Here is a 15,158-nt window from a genome sequence, read left to right on the forward strand (position 1 = left end):
AAGAAGGACATGCTCTGGACATTTTGGTATTAACACGTCTGACAGAATGACTCACTGTTGGTTTCAAATGAGGTTTGATGGTTGTCCTTTTTCTACCTTTGTCTCCCCAGGTTTATGAGAGAGGAACCAATGTGGAGCAGTTCGTGACCCGTTTCCTACTGAAGGAATCAGCCAATCAGATCCAGTCTCTCCTCAGTTCTGTGGAGAGTGCCGTGGATGCCATTGATGAGCAGCACATCCAATCAGGGTGAGGCAATGGAGGGGACCACTGTGTCATATATGGGAAATTGGAGAGAGAGAGTGTGTGTGTGTGTGTGTGTGTGTGTGTGTGTGTGTGTGTGTGTGTGTGTGTGTGTGTGTGTGTGTGTGTGTGTGTGTGTGTGTGTGTGTGTGTGTGTGTGTGTGTTCGTGTTCGTGACTGTACACATGTATCATGGCATTAAGTGGAAAACCCAGCTTGTCAGCAGTCCTAATGGTAACCAGGCAGTGTTTCAAGCACAAATCCTGTCTGGTTAGAGTCCCTGACACGCACACGCACACACACACACACACACACACACACACACACACACACACACACACACACACACACACACACACACAGGTTCTTATCTTGTCTTTATCTCCCCTATGGATCCTCCTTTCAACCCCCCTTTTTTGATCTTTCTCCACTTGCTTTCTCTTTCCTTCACCCCTCCAAATCCTATGATATTTTCCATTTTTCATCATATTCCTCTTCCCCCCCCCCCCCCTCCCCTTCTCTCTCCTTCTCTGGTTTTCAGTCATCTACCTGCCAAGGTGAGCCCACGGATGTCAGAGAGGCGCAACGAAAACACCGTCCCTGACTATCCCCCTAACAACAGAGTCAGCGCCAGGGAGGCTGTCAGGACCATCAACACTGCTTCAGGTGACAAAAGCAAAAACACACGTATACACACACACACACACACACACACACACACACACACACACACACACACACACACACACAAACTGCAGCACCTCCTCTGAATTCATGGTTGGAGGTCATCCATCATGCACTTGTATGATTGGCCTCATATCGACAGCCTTTAGGGAGGCGACATCACTCTGAGTGAGCAGAAATCAAACTCTGAATGCCGCTCTGCAATTTTCCATCCACTCTTCACACACACACACACACGCACACACACACACACTCCCATCCATGCGTGATTTATTCTCCATTTTAAAACTCCTCAATCAGCCACCTGCACAGGTCTGATGCAGCTTTCCTTCAGTGGTCAGGACAGCACAGATAAACAGGGAGCGAGTTTTAGAGAAGGGAAGGGGGCAAAGGAGACAGAGGAGAGGAAGGAGGAGGTGAGAGGAAGATGAGGATGAGGGGCCAAGAAATAGAACAAAGCCTGTGTGTGTGCATGTGTTACAGCAGCTAAACAGACAAATTGATTGAGGCTGACCAATCTGTTTGAGGATCTGCAGGACCCTCATTATTCTCTCTCTCTCTCTCTCTCTCTCTCTCTCTCTCTCTCTCTCTCTCTCTCTCTCTCTCTCTCTCTCTCAGACTCTCTGACTCTGTAACAGTTGTCCTCTCTCTCGTTCTTCCTCCACCAGCTGGTCGTTAACGCCACTGTGCACTCTGGCCTTGACACTTTGTACCCACTTGAACAAATTGCTCGCTGAAGAAATGACACTTCAAAGGTCGTTGAGATATGGCGTCACTTTACGCTGCACAAACTTCAGCCAGTCAAACAAAAAAATACACTTGAGTTGAGGAAAGCCTCAAAGGCCCGAGGAAAACATAAGGCAGGCAGGGAGGATCTCTTCATCTGTGCATAAACAGCTGAATACGTCAAGAGAGAGCAAATACCAACTAGAGGACTTCATGATTTTGCTGTTGTTGAATTTATTTCCTCATGTTCCTCAATTTAAATAACAATATAAGTGTTTTTCCCATCAGCTAAAAATTGTCTTTAATGTATTTTCTAAGGCATAGCATAAGCACATAGTGATTTCCCACCCAGGCAGCCACTGGTTTTTATTCATATCAGTACTCTGTGAGCGTCAACTTGAAACATGCTGCATACAGGTCACAGTTAACATTTTGTAGTCGCATTATTCTTGAGTGCTGTTGCAGCTGATGGCAGGAAGTTTTGGGAAACTGCCCGTGTTTGTGTGTTCATGCACGCTCTGCTGTGTATGATTTGTGTGGTATGGAACAGTGACCTTTCCAATGGAGGAAACTACGTTCTCTTAATACTTCACATAATGTCACAGCTGCTTGTTCTCTGCGTTAGGGGCAGACTCATTCATCCAGCTGTATCAATGCATCAATTGTAATTATGCCAATTCAGCTGCAGTGGTCTGTTCAGAGGAATAATTGAGTTTATTGAGTCGCTCCAGCTTCAGCAATAACTGGTATGAAATGCTTTGACTCTTACTGCTAATACTGTTGCTGGCAAAACTTTCTATTTTCTAGTTCACTACAATGAAAAATATTATTATTCAGTTTCCTTATTTCTTATGTGCAGAAGACATTCAATGTTTGGATCTAGTCCTCTGGTTTCATTTTATGTAAACAGTCTTCACTGTTTGTTCTATTGTAAATAATTATACAGTTCGTATCAGTATTCATGCAGTCAAACAAGTGCAAGCATTTTGTCTTTTTCTGTGAATGCTTAATGCATAAATCTGCAGTTTCTCATCGAACTGTAGCACAATGAACAAACCAACTGTAGCACATTGATTTTATAGCATTACAGTTTTGCTTAGTCATCACTGAATCAGACCCTGATTTACAAATTCAAACAGTAAAAATATTTGATTGATTTTCTTGTGAAAACATCTGATTCTCCAATAGATAGCAGAGTTTGAGTATGCTTTGTGAAAGGTGACACCTTTTTAAAGCATGCCTGGTTTACAGCATATGGAAACACTGAAAACCTCACTGTGGATACGCTGCGCTTTCTTCATTTGAGCTGGAATATTGTCGTTGTCTCGCGCTGCGAAGCAATTTACCATACCTTCTACAAAATCTTACACATGTACGCTGGTGTCTCACATTTAATCTGGTAATGATTTAACCCCATAACGTCAAAGAAAATGTACATTTCTAAATGCAGAGAAGCATCTGGTGTCTCAGTGATTATTTCTGACCGAGTGCTGTGAAGCAAACAGGCACAAACGACAGAGTGGCTGTCAAAGCCATTATTGATTCAGTGAGTGATCAGTAGAGCAGAGATCGATCTTCTGTGTTTTAATAAACAAAGCGTTCGACTTGCAGCCGTCACACCACATTAAACCCATGACACATTAAACCACAGCGTTTCTTAATGTGACCTGCCGTGTTTCCTACAACAGGTCACATAAAGTAGACATTCTCCCTGTTAAAACACACACATCATGTATACCGAGGCCAGTCGAGTGCCATCTGACCTATTTTATTACAGGCTTGAACATAAAACACCAATTAGGTTTACAAGAGTCGGTTTGCCTTGACAGGATTTTGTGATTTATGGCCCCAGTGATAAAGTTAAGTGAGGAGAGAGTTACCTTGGTTTCTATAAAGCTTCTTGTTTCAGTGGGATGTCACACACACACACACACACACACACACACACACACACACACACACACACACACACACACACACACACACACACACACACACACACACACAGAACCTGACAATGCTGTCAGCCTGGATGGGGCATGGCAGTGATGGCACTTTGTTCTCAAACAGCCTTGACTCTGACAGTGTGCTGCCAAAGGGCAGTTTATCCTATGTCTCTAAAAATACATCCTCATCCATGATACGCACTACGCCGTGATAAAAGAGGCTTTTATTGTTGCGTGACACTTTGTACCACCCTGGTGCTGCCTGCTCACACTGTTAGAAATAGACAGGAACAGCAACATAAACAGGAAGAGAGAAGACCAGAGAATTCATTAGACATAATGCACTAAAACTCTACGGTTAGAGTACAGTTAAGGTAGTTGCTCATCAGAAACGCTCTTCTTTTAATTATTTTTGGATGTTGTTCCCTCTTTGCACTCAGGAGAACAAACATTTTTACTTACTTTCATGCTGAGAGTTTCATAGTTAGATCGATGATCACTGTCACATCTGTATGTTAAATATGAAGCTAAAACCCCAGATAGTTAGCTTAGCTTAACATTGAGACTGGAAGTGACAGAAAACTGGATGGAATGGGAAATGTGAAGCATGTCCCTTAAATTTATGCACAAACTGAAGAGTAAAAACTGTAATATGTTGGTCTGCTGTTTCGCCTGGTTCCAGATTTTGTGCTAAGCTAAGCTAAGCATAGCCATAACCATACTATTGGTGCATAGTGCACATTTTAACCTGTTTAAGCAGCAATATTTCATTTTCAACACAATGATTAGAGTCCTTGGTGGCTGCTTTATACCTTCATGCTTGGAGTCTTTTCTTCTAAACATATATTGCCAAAGAAGTATTCCCTTTTTAATTGAGCAATATCTCCTTAAATGAGTCGCTCCGTATGTGGGCTTTGACCCTGGGCCAGACACAGATGTGTTGATAGAGATGATATGAGCGAAAGATGACCCGTGCCACTGATAGTGTCACAGCCAGAGTGCTCCTGGGAAATTAAGCAGCCTCCCTCACACACGCTCTTCTGGACTGAAACTATTCTGTTTTTGTTGAAACCCTTTCAAATGCAGCAACATACCAAGTGCAGCCTAATGAAATCCTAATGAAAAAATATTCTTTTTGCCTTTGCTTTTGCTTTCCACCTTAAAAATTGTTATTTTTCTGATTAGAAAAACCTCTGTGGTAAACCTTTGGAGCATCCTAATTAAGGAAGAGAGGCTGCACTAAAGCAAAAGCTGACTCCATTTCGGCTGATTTCAACTCAATTTAGCCTGCTTTTTATTTTGTCTGCTGCTCACTGAAAGTGAACGTTCAAAGCTCCGTTCAAAGTGCATATTATGTATAATTCTGCGGCTCTTAAAATAAATAAAATGTCTGTCATCTGCCAAACAAACAACTTCAATACATGCAGAGTTTGAGAGTTTTGAGTTTGAGAGTGCATAACACTGAAGAGCTTCAGTATCATATGAGTCAATATGTAACGTCATCCAATTATAGATACATCAAGCTCAACAGAACACATCTTGAACAAGGATAGCTCTCTGTTTGTGCTCAGCAAAGATTACTAGACATGGTCTCATTATGAGGAAATTATTGTAGATTACATTTGATTCAATACACTCTGAAGCGTATGCTGCTCAAAAATGTAATTATTGCTGCTTGTTTGCACCATACCAGGTTTTCTTGTTCTCCCTTTTCTGTTCTCAGGCAACAAAGTGCAAACAGAAAGACAAGTTCAACACAAGTGATGAAAACAAAGGTTTTGTGTCAGTGGCATGCACTGGTCTCATTTACAGCAGTTGAAAAGTCTTTCTAAGTGCTCCAGATCTGTTGCTGCATAGAAGAAAAATTGATTCATGTAGTTCTTCCTCTTTGGGATTCCAAACATCTGTCAGCTGTCAGGGTGAGTGTATCCTGGGATAAATTTGAGCTTACAGAGAATTACTAATAATGGTTTGGGTGAGGTCTCCATGTTCGTTCATATTGGTCACTTCCAGTGCATCATCGCTCACCTCATGATGGCCACTTTAAAACCTCAGAGTTGCCAAGTTCACCTGCAACAGCGCTGGGACCCCTTGAACTTCAGTGCTTTGCGTCAGAGCATAACAGCACCCAGAAAGCTTGAGGGAGAGATGGAAAAGTTCAACATCAACCCAAACAAGCACTGCAGTAAAACACATTTTAATCCTCGTTTTGTGACTGACAATGACTGTCATTGCATTAATGTCGAGTCAGCAGTGGAATCGCTGGACAGCAGCTGTTGCTGCAGCACCGCTTTACTGCAGCATTTCTGAGCTGGTTTGGAAATTTGGTCCAGAGCGTTTCTGGTCATTGTACCACCTTCATATTCTGATGAAGACGTTTGGTAACATTGGACCAAACTGCAGCAGATAAAACAAGATTTGTCATTTTTGCATTAAGCCAGACTGCTAGACCCTCTGCACTGTAGGCTGTAGTTCACAGACATGTTAAGGTGAGTGAACAGATTGATTCAGCTCACTGATTGTAAGACTGCAATTAAAACACTTTAGATTAAGCCCCATCCAGCATTAATAAGCAGCACAGTAACACTTAAACGTATTATTTAGTTGTAGCACACGATAATACAGTTGTGAGCAGAGATTTTGAAGTGTTTATTAATGTGACCATAATTCCTCCTGTGAAAAGCATGTAACTGATACAAACTATTAAATGAATTATTGATAACGCACAAGAACATAACTATAATCATGCTGCTGTAATTACACATAAACAAAGCTTATAGTTTGTGATAAATAATTTATTAACTGCTTATACACATGTACAAATCATTCCCTTTTGGCTTTAAAAATGTTCATTACAGGGTTCAAAACTTATAAAGTGTGAAGGTTGAAGGCTCTGAAGGCTTAACTAAAGGTCCATCGAACATATTTCTTCTGGAGCTTTCAGCTGCACCTTGTGGTCTTCATCAGCCAATGGACTGCTCTTTTGTCATGCAGTGTGTTATAAACTGTTTTTAATTAGTGAAGGACTGCTTTTGAATGTGAAATTGGGAGGTCGAAAGAAAAAGTTACCGCTCAAGTTAAAGCAAGCACTCATGGATCTCATGGTTTAGGAAAGATTTTCTCTCAGTTCCCTGGCATATTGGATGAAATGTTCCAAAACTGAGTCAACGCTTTCCCAGTGGGTCCATAAAACTTACTTTTACTTTGATACGTCCTGATTCCAAAACAAGACAAAGATGGAAAAGCAGCCTTTAGTGCTCTTTGTCAGTGTCGCGCTGCTTTGCCCCGGCCTCATGCCGTCCCTTTTTCTCGTGTCTTTAGTTTCCCTCCCCCACCTCCACCCTCTCGTCTATACTGTAGGCTGTAAAGCAGCCCTGACAGCTGAGGACCTTGATGTCAGCTGCACTTTGTCTAGAGTCAGGACAAGTCGATTGATTAATGACTCCCAAACTCTTTTCTCCCCCGCTCTCCCCATCCATTTGCTCAACCTCTTCCAGAATATATGAGGTACTCCGCACTCCTCAGTCCTTTCTCTTCTTCTCTTATTGTTCTCCACTTATGGCTGCACTGTATGCACACACATGAAGTCTCTGTGGAGTTTTATTATCGTCCCTTTTCATCTCATAACAGCATAAAGACAGGAGTGTGTGCATTAAGTGGGTTTTTACTGTGAATTGATCTGAGATAAGCAGAAAAAGACAAAGCAGTGAGTGGGAAAGGACTGGGGTTAAGAAACAAAGAGCGAGGAAAAGAGCAAGAGGGGGCAGAGAATAAGAGAGCTAAAAATATCCTCCACCACCTTTAAGTCGAGCAGCGAATGCTATATTGTTGCTCTGTTCAACGCTTCAGTGCATTTCTCCTCTAAGTGCATCTGTCACTTTGCTGAAGAGTTTTAATTGTAAGTGAACTGCAGTTTATTGTTCAGTGCTTTCTCAGCCACGGATGCAACAGCAGTTGAGGCCAAACAGCGTGTTTGTGTGTGTGTGTGTTCGTGTACGTGTATAGCCTGTGTGTGTCCTCGCCGGTGGAAAACATGGATGTAGATTATGTGACATTGCCCATGTTTCATTTTATTGTTCACATCCATTTTCCTGTCAGCCCTAATTGACCACTTATTCAGCCCCACCCCCCTTAGTTACTGTTGCTAGATATAAGCTGTATAGAAGAGAGAGTGGGACAAATATGGTGTTGGAGATGCATTTTATTTTCATGACATAAAAAGCTGATATCTATAGCCGATGTTTGCAGTCTTATTCAGGTTGTGACTCCCACCAGAATTTCTACTAACAACAATGGTGCTGATACTTCAACCTGCGTTGATCATATTTTCACTAACGTACATGAGTTGTGTTCACAGGCAGTATCAGTGACAGCAGGTTTTATTGACCACAGTTCGATGGCTTTAATACGAAATAGTAAAGTCTGGAGCCAGAATTGTTGACTGCAGGTCCTATAAAAGACTTACTGCAGACTGCTTTTTGAATGATGTTAAAGAATTACAGTGATCTGATGTACGTCAAGATGATGTAAATGTTGCTTTTAAAAATTTCATGGATACATTTAGTTAGATATATAGTTAGATAAGTACCAGACAAATGCTCCTCTTAGAAAAAGGTCTGTAAAGGGCAGAAGTGCACCATGGTTAGATGATGAGTTGCGGAACAGACAATGCCACGAAGAAATCTGGGTGCTCTTTAGAGAGGAGGCTTTATTTCAAGTTAAGAAAAGAAGGTCACCAAATGAAATTACATCACAAAGAAAGGATATTTCAAACAAAATATTCCCAGCACTGTAAATTATTGTAAAAACTTATGGAAAACATAAATAACAACTTTTTCATCAACAAGGTGGACAATTTGAGATGTTGAATGCACTGGATGATGTCAGGTCAGCGTGCCATGGTGTTATGAGTAATAGCATTATGAGCGATAAAACGTTGTGCATATACATAACCTGGATGGAAATCTTTTGAAATTGCGGCTCGGCTGCTTTCCAAACTAACGTCATAGTTGTAATAAATGCTTACAAAGTGGAACCTTTCTGGAGCTTTGGAGTATACTCCCTGTGCTCCCTGTGCTGAGTAAGAATAGTTCAATCAGGTATTTTGATAAAATGGAGTACTTACATCAGCACAGCATGTGTATAGTCCTGGGCACTCTACCAGCTCTGCATCAGTACACATGACTGGTCACGGGTTAACACATATGGATAACAGTAAACTGCTTGGGGGCCATGCTCTTGGGTTTTACCGCAGCTGTCACTGACCACAGTATTCTAACTTGAGCTTTTGCCTGGATGAAGAGTTGCATCTCAGTGCAATTTTAATTTGGGGCTCCTCTAAAAATAAAGAAGAGTAAAAACAGTGATGTGCTTCTTGGCCTTGGAAGTAAGGCTCACTTCTACTGCAGGTATATATAAGCTAGTTAGTCAGAAATGCTAATGCTTGCAGCTTACATTAGAGCAGATAAACACAGTTTAATCCAGTGCTTACACTTTTGTTCATGTGCTTTTGGATTTTGGAAAGGCCAAAAGGAAAGACAGCACCCTTTAAAATCTTTACTACAGCCCCATACACACCACATCCACACCATCCAAGGCTTCACATATCAATTAAAAATTCCTGTATGCAGAAGTCTTCATGTACAAATGTGTATTGTGTGAATCTATGTGTGCACGCCCAGCTGTGACAGAGAAGAGCGGAGCCACCTTATGTTTTCCAGTCTGCTGAGAAAGATGTCCACAAAAGTAGGAAAATCAGTAGCTGGTATTTTATCCCCCTAAGATAAAATATATTGCACACTGTTCATTGTTCAGAATGTGAATTTCCTCATAAGTGTATCTGTGTCATACACATCAAAGCTGGTCATCCTGCCTCTTTTCATGATGTATTTATGTATCCATGACAGGAAGTCTTCAGTCCAAGGATAAATACATCCAGGTAATGACAATCAAGTTTGCCTCAATACCAAGCATATTATTTAGATCAAGAGGAAGGGTAGCCATAGTCAAGGGGGATGACATCAGGAGGCAGCCTCAACAACGTCCTTTTGAGAAACAGTGGGAACATCTAAAAGCAAGACAGTGGAAGATCTGAGAGCTCTTATAGCAGCATGAAGTTAAAGGTAATCACACAAAATGAGATGCAGATAGCGAATGCAGTAGTTGAAAGTAGTGGGTGATCTTTTTCAAGATCCTGGCTGCAAATGCATTTTCAGTCAGAACTGTAATTTTCTTATAGATTTTTAGGCCGTCCAGTGAAGGGAGAATTGCAGTAATCTGGGCGACTTGTAATGAAAGCTTGGTCTAACTTTGGCAGTGTGCCCGCTGAAAAAATGTGTTTTTGTGGCCCTGTTAAAAGGACAAAGAGGTTACAGTCAAACCAGTTTCTGTTGGAACACACCACTACTGCACCTTACTGCTTGATTTACAGCACACAACATTCAGCTTTGGCAATGAACTTTGGCGTTTAAAGTAAATCGTGTGACACATATGAGTTAAGTGTTACAAAGCTGCCTCTTCCGACAGGTCCAGAACTAGTTGGTGTGGAGTGACTGCTCTACGTTGTCCCATAGAAGACGTACAGAAGTAAACAAGACAGGACCAACGTTTGTGAACTTTTCAGTCACTTCATTTTAGAGACCGTGTAACAGTCGATCTTTTTTTCATGATTCATGCCAACACATTTAAATACTGGCTGCCACAGAATGAAAAGTTAAATTAGCTGAATGTGGAATAGCTCAAATAAGGTTTAATTGAGGAGAAAGTCAACAGAGACCCCACCCCACCCCTCCTCACCATGCTGCTTGCTTCGAAGGCTGTAATTCCTCAGACACTTCTATAATTGACTGCGACACTTATTTTCTAAGTCCATCGAAATGACCACTGGGCTTTTATCTCCAACTGTCTCCATGGTTACAGACTATGGTTTAGTGGATGTGTGTGTAATGTGTGTGTTTGGGGTGGAGGGAGGTAGCTCCTAATTGACTGGCTGTTAAAGCTTTTAATGAAGAGTGGGCAGCCAGCTCTCCAATTAGCTGTGAGGGGGCCATCAGGGGATGAAAAGAGGACAGCAGCTCAGGAGAGGGTGGAGGAGATGAGGGAGGAAGAAGAGGGAGGGAGGAGGAGAGGAAGGAACTGAGAGAGGGAAGAGGAAAAAGAAATGTTGATCTGATGTGGGGTGAATGTGTTCTTAACTGTTATTTCACAAGATTTTTATTTGAACAAACACACACAAATACACAACCATCATCAACATAGAGAGTGAATTTTCCAGATCCCCATTACACATTTCTCTATGTGAGTTAATAAATAGTTAAAGGTGCAATGTAAACCATTTTAACATCAACAAAACCTTGAAAACATTTGAAAACCGGTTGTTTTTAAATAGTTTATTGTCTGCATATGGTTGCTTGCTTGCCGTCTTCTTTTTCCTCGCCTTTACTGCCACATCGCTACATGTCTGGGCGTGCCACCGACGGTTGTTCAGCATAGCTTGAAGCCAACAGCACAAATTTGTATTGGGTATTGTATCCACAATATAAACAAAGGGGGGCCCACTTGTAAAAATGTTGCTCCATAGAGCTACTCATGGTCAAACACTCCACAGGGTACCTTTAATTATGAGTATGAAATACTTGGGATAATTACCATAATAAAGTAAGAGCATTGCATAGAAGATGAGTAGCTCTGCACTGCAAATTACACACTGCAAAAGTACATGCAGAGGAGAATCATTCAAAGGGGAGAAAGGCAATAGCATCTTCTTCATAACGAGATGCAATTTTATGGGAAATGCCTTCTTATTTATGAGAAATTGAGAGTAACACATAAATTAGTCCAATGATGGGAATTATTACGATAATCATTCTACTTTTTTAGAATGAATGATGCTATGTTCATAGATTCTACAAGATGCATCAGTCTGTACCACCAATTAAAACTGGTGCAAACAGAGCTTAATTCTGTTCGGATTAAATTAACACATACATGGGGAGGTGACGTTCTATCTCTCCATTATGTTTTGCAGTCATTGATAAGATATTAAAAAGCATCAATGCATAGGACAGAATTGTTCTTGCAGTAAACATTATCTGCCAAAGTGAAATATTGCTTTAAGATCCAAGCTAATTATGAAGAGCCCAGTGTGGCTGGCTATCTAAAAATCACACTCGAATAAGAGCCAATTAAACAGAGCTCCTCAAAGGGGCTCGCTTCCTGTCCGTCCATTTCTTTACCGTCTTTGAACAGGCGAGTTCCTTCCGATAAACAGATATAATTGCCTATTTATCAGCCTCTTTGGAACTCCCACTTTACATGAAATATTCATGATGAAACAATGAAAAGGAAAAAAGAGAAAGATGAGAAGGAAAGAGCAAAGATAGTGTATTATGATGTGGTATAATTCTTAATGTAATGTGCAGCAGCTGCTCACTTTATCTTTTTGCTCGCCCTGTGGCCCTTATGTTTGTCGACCACTGACCAATAAGAATTACAAAACCATGGCCATGTGGCACCACCACTTGTCCAAAGGCTACTACTTATTCAGGATTCTATAACTTTTCGACTAAAATCATGTGATAGCCAAAGAAGTCTATTTGTATGTCAGAATGATGAAAATTAGAGCTGTACAGAAAGATGTATGACATCCAGTTATAAACACAAAGGAAACAGGAGCAGAAAGACGCCCCTGGTGGTAACTTACTGATGATTTCAGTATAAAAGATATTTGTTTAAATGTTATACAGCATCATCAAAAGCAGTCGCAATTCAGAAAGTTTCTATGTGTGTTTATATATATGTGTGTGTGTGTGTGTGTGTGTGTGTGTGTGTGTTTTGCAGGTACAGTCGAGGTGAGGAAAGAAGGTCTGGAGGCTCAGATCAACCGCCTGGCTGAACTTATCGGACGACTGGAGAATAAGGTAAGGAATGCTATACAGACACACACATGTGCGCGCTTATTAACATGTAGGAAGATATTGAATTGCCCCTAACCTGAACCCGGTAATTGTCTGGAGGTGTATGCAAACCATAACCACTGCATGCCTAACCCCAACCTTAATCAAAGCATCTACAAGTCTTAGACGTGAATAAAGCCCATGAAAGAACCAGAGCAACAATGAATCGAATGTGTCAGCAAGTAGGGCTGAACAATGTGCATACAATCTCCGATATTATTGGATTATACTTTGATTATTTTTGACAGATGTTACAAAGGAATGGTAAGTTTTGCGTTTTATTTTCACTGATTTTCTTTCTCCAAACATGTTCCCTCACATTTGGAGAATATGATTTCGTAGGTCAGGGAATCTCTGCAGCATCACACCTTTAGTTTCTGATTGTATGTTGTGACCTTTATCAAAATACTGCAGCTCCTGTGATTTGGATATTACACCTGACCATACTGTGATTTAAGTAATATTTTGATTGCTTGTTCAGCCCTATTAACAGTATGAACTGCAGTTTCTATTGAGTCCCACATATGCTGTCCTGCTGTCAGAAAAACATACAGCAAATCAACCGTGTAGTAGATGCAAGTAGTCCCAAAAATAGAGACTTTCCTCCAGCTTGAGTAATGTGTGTAAGAAACCACAGAGTAGAAGTTTTAGGAAATTACAAAACATTTTTAAGAATGCACATCTACAGTAAGAACAAACCCCATGTTTTTAAACCTTCTTTGTGTTGTGACCCTTTAAAAAAGCGAAAACCAAAGCAACAGTTGTATTCTTCAACCCTGAAATTTAATGGTTTGCCTTTGGAGACTGAATTTTTGTCCCCAAATCTGAGAAGTGAGTCCCCATAATGTGACTTTACGAACATATTATTGTACCCACAAAATTAGTATTGCAAACACAGTCTTACAGCTAGACTCTTCCATTTCATTTTATTAAACTTTATGATAGAAATAATTCATTTTTGTTAGTGGCCAGACAGTGTATATAAACTTATTTTTTGCTGTCAAATCATAAAGACTTAAATAAAGACAAATAAATCACATATGATAAAAACTGAGTTCAACCAGATGTCCGAACAGACTGTGCCCTCTGTGGCACTGTCGGTTTCTCCTTTTATTTTTAGCTCTGTTCATCAGACAGCACAGGCCAGTGATCTTATCCTCAAACTAAACTTTTTTCACCAGGTTGTCAGCATTTGGAGATGTTTCATCGGCCAAATTAAGCAATGCCAAAGCAGCACAGTGAAGTTGAAGGTCTGCAGAGGTCAGGAGAAAGAAATGGAGAAGAAGGAAGACGCAGGGGGTTGATGAGGAGGATAAGTAGGGGGTCGGATAAGGAGTTAATTAACACTAAGTGTTGGAGAGGGAAGGATGGAGGGAGGGAGTGGATGAATAAAGAGACAGGGAGGCAATTAAAGGCCTGGTGTCCAAGCTATTGCAGTGTGCCTTTTTTGACACGACCTCCTCTTCCTAGGAGCTCTCGTCTCAGATGCCTCTTCATCGTCCTCCCTCCCATTCTATAATAGAGCCCCAGCAGACTCAGCTGTCTTTGGGAGAGCGGGCCTCTACAGCAGAAAGAGCTAAGAATAACTAGACACAGTGCACTGCGGGGAAGGAGGGAGGATGTGGGAAGAGAGCGGGGGAATCACATGAAGAAGAAATGAGAAGAAGAATTAAAAGAACAGAGAGAATGATTGTAGATACCTGTTTGTGTTAATACAGCCAGGTCTGCACCCGTGGTCCCCGTTTAAAAACGACCTTTAGCTCCGGACGCTAATTTAATTTACCTTTAACACATTGCCCAGGTTTAAGCAGAATTGTTTCACTCAGTCGAGTGACCTCCATTTCAGAAGAAATGATAGAGACGCCTTCAACTAGAGAATTGTTCAATAATCATTTGAGACCCTGAAGCCCCCCTGAGAGCTCATTACTGTACTCCGCGGCTGGCTTGATTACAGTGACTGTGGCACAAAGGTAAATCTTCTCACAGATGACTAAACACAGTAGAGTTTGATTTCTGCTTCTTTCGACAGGAATAAAAACTCCTTAGAATGATTTATTTCTGTTTTTTCTGAGTAAAAGTAGTCAGCCATTTACTGAAGCTTGATGTGTGCAAAAAGATGTGGAGATGGCGTCGCTTTCATTTATCTGTTCTTTTTCCATTTCATCAACGAGCTTCATCCAAAGTAAATGTTACAGTCAAGTCAGCTCCCAAGTCACCAAGCAGTGAAGTGACAAAGAGTGAGAGTAAAGGAGCCACATGTACTTTCTGTTTAAGAGGAAATACATCACATCACATTTTTGAGTTTTACAATGAAATGACATGGGCTCATATATTTTAAAATCTTGACTTACTTGCAAAAAAATGAATAACTTTTAATATAATGTGCATTATTGTTGTTGCAGCTTAAGAAAACATTAGGCTATGCCCAGAAAGAAGGGTCTAAATTTGTAGCTGTAGCTTTGAAATAGTCTGTTTTTTGAAAAAAGGACACAAAAAGAAACACGATGCATCATACAGTTTCCCTTTCTTCATCCCCGTGCACCCTCATGCACACACATGTACGCACACTAGCAATTGTCCCATTGCTCCCCCTAACGAAAGACAACA

General features: G+C 41.0%; 1 protein-coding gene across 1 annotated transcript in view; it reads left to right on the top strand.

Moving 5' to 3' along the window:
* The window catches only part of necab2 (N-terminal EF-hand calcium binding protein 2), a 118,426-nt gene that overhangs the window by 59,971 nt on the left and 43,297 nt on the right, over nucleotides 1-15,158 (top strand). Inside the window, exons 6-8 of the mRNA XM_070972633.1 lie at nucleotides 111-247; nucleotides 783-907; nucleotides 12,436-12,515. Coding sequence (XP_070828734.1) covers nucleotides 111-247; nucleotides 783-907; nucleotides 12,436-12,515 — 342 coding nt within the window. The remainder of the gene's footprint in view (nucleotides 1-110; nucleotides 248-782; nucleotides 908-12,435; nucleotides 12,516-15,158) is intronic.

This window comes from Chaetodon trifascialis, chromosome 10 (genome assembly GCF_039877785.1).
Source record: "Chaetodon trifascialis isolate fChaTrf1 chromosome 10, fChaTrf1.hap1, whole genome shotgun sequence".
Taxonomy (NCBI): Eukaryota; Metazoa; Chordata; class Actinopteri; order Chaetodontiformes; family Chaetodontidae; genus Chaetodon; species Chaetodon trifascialis.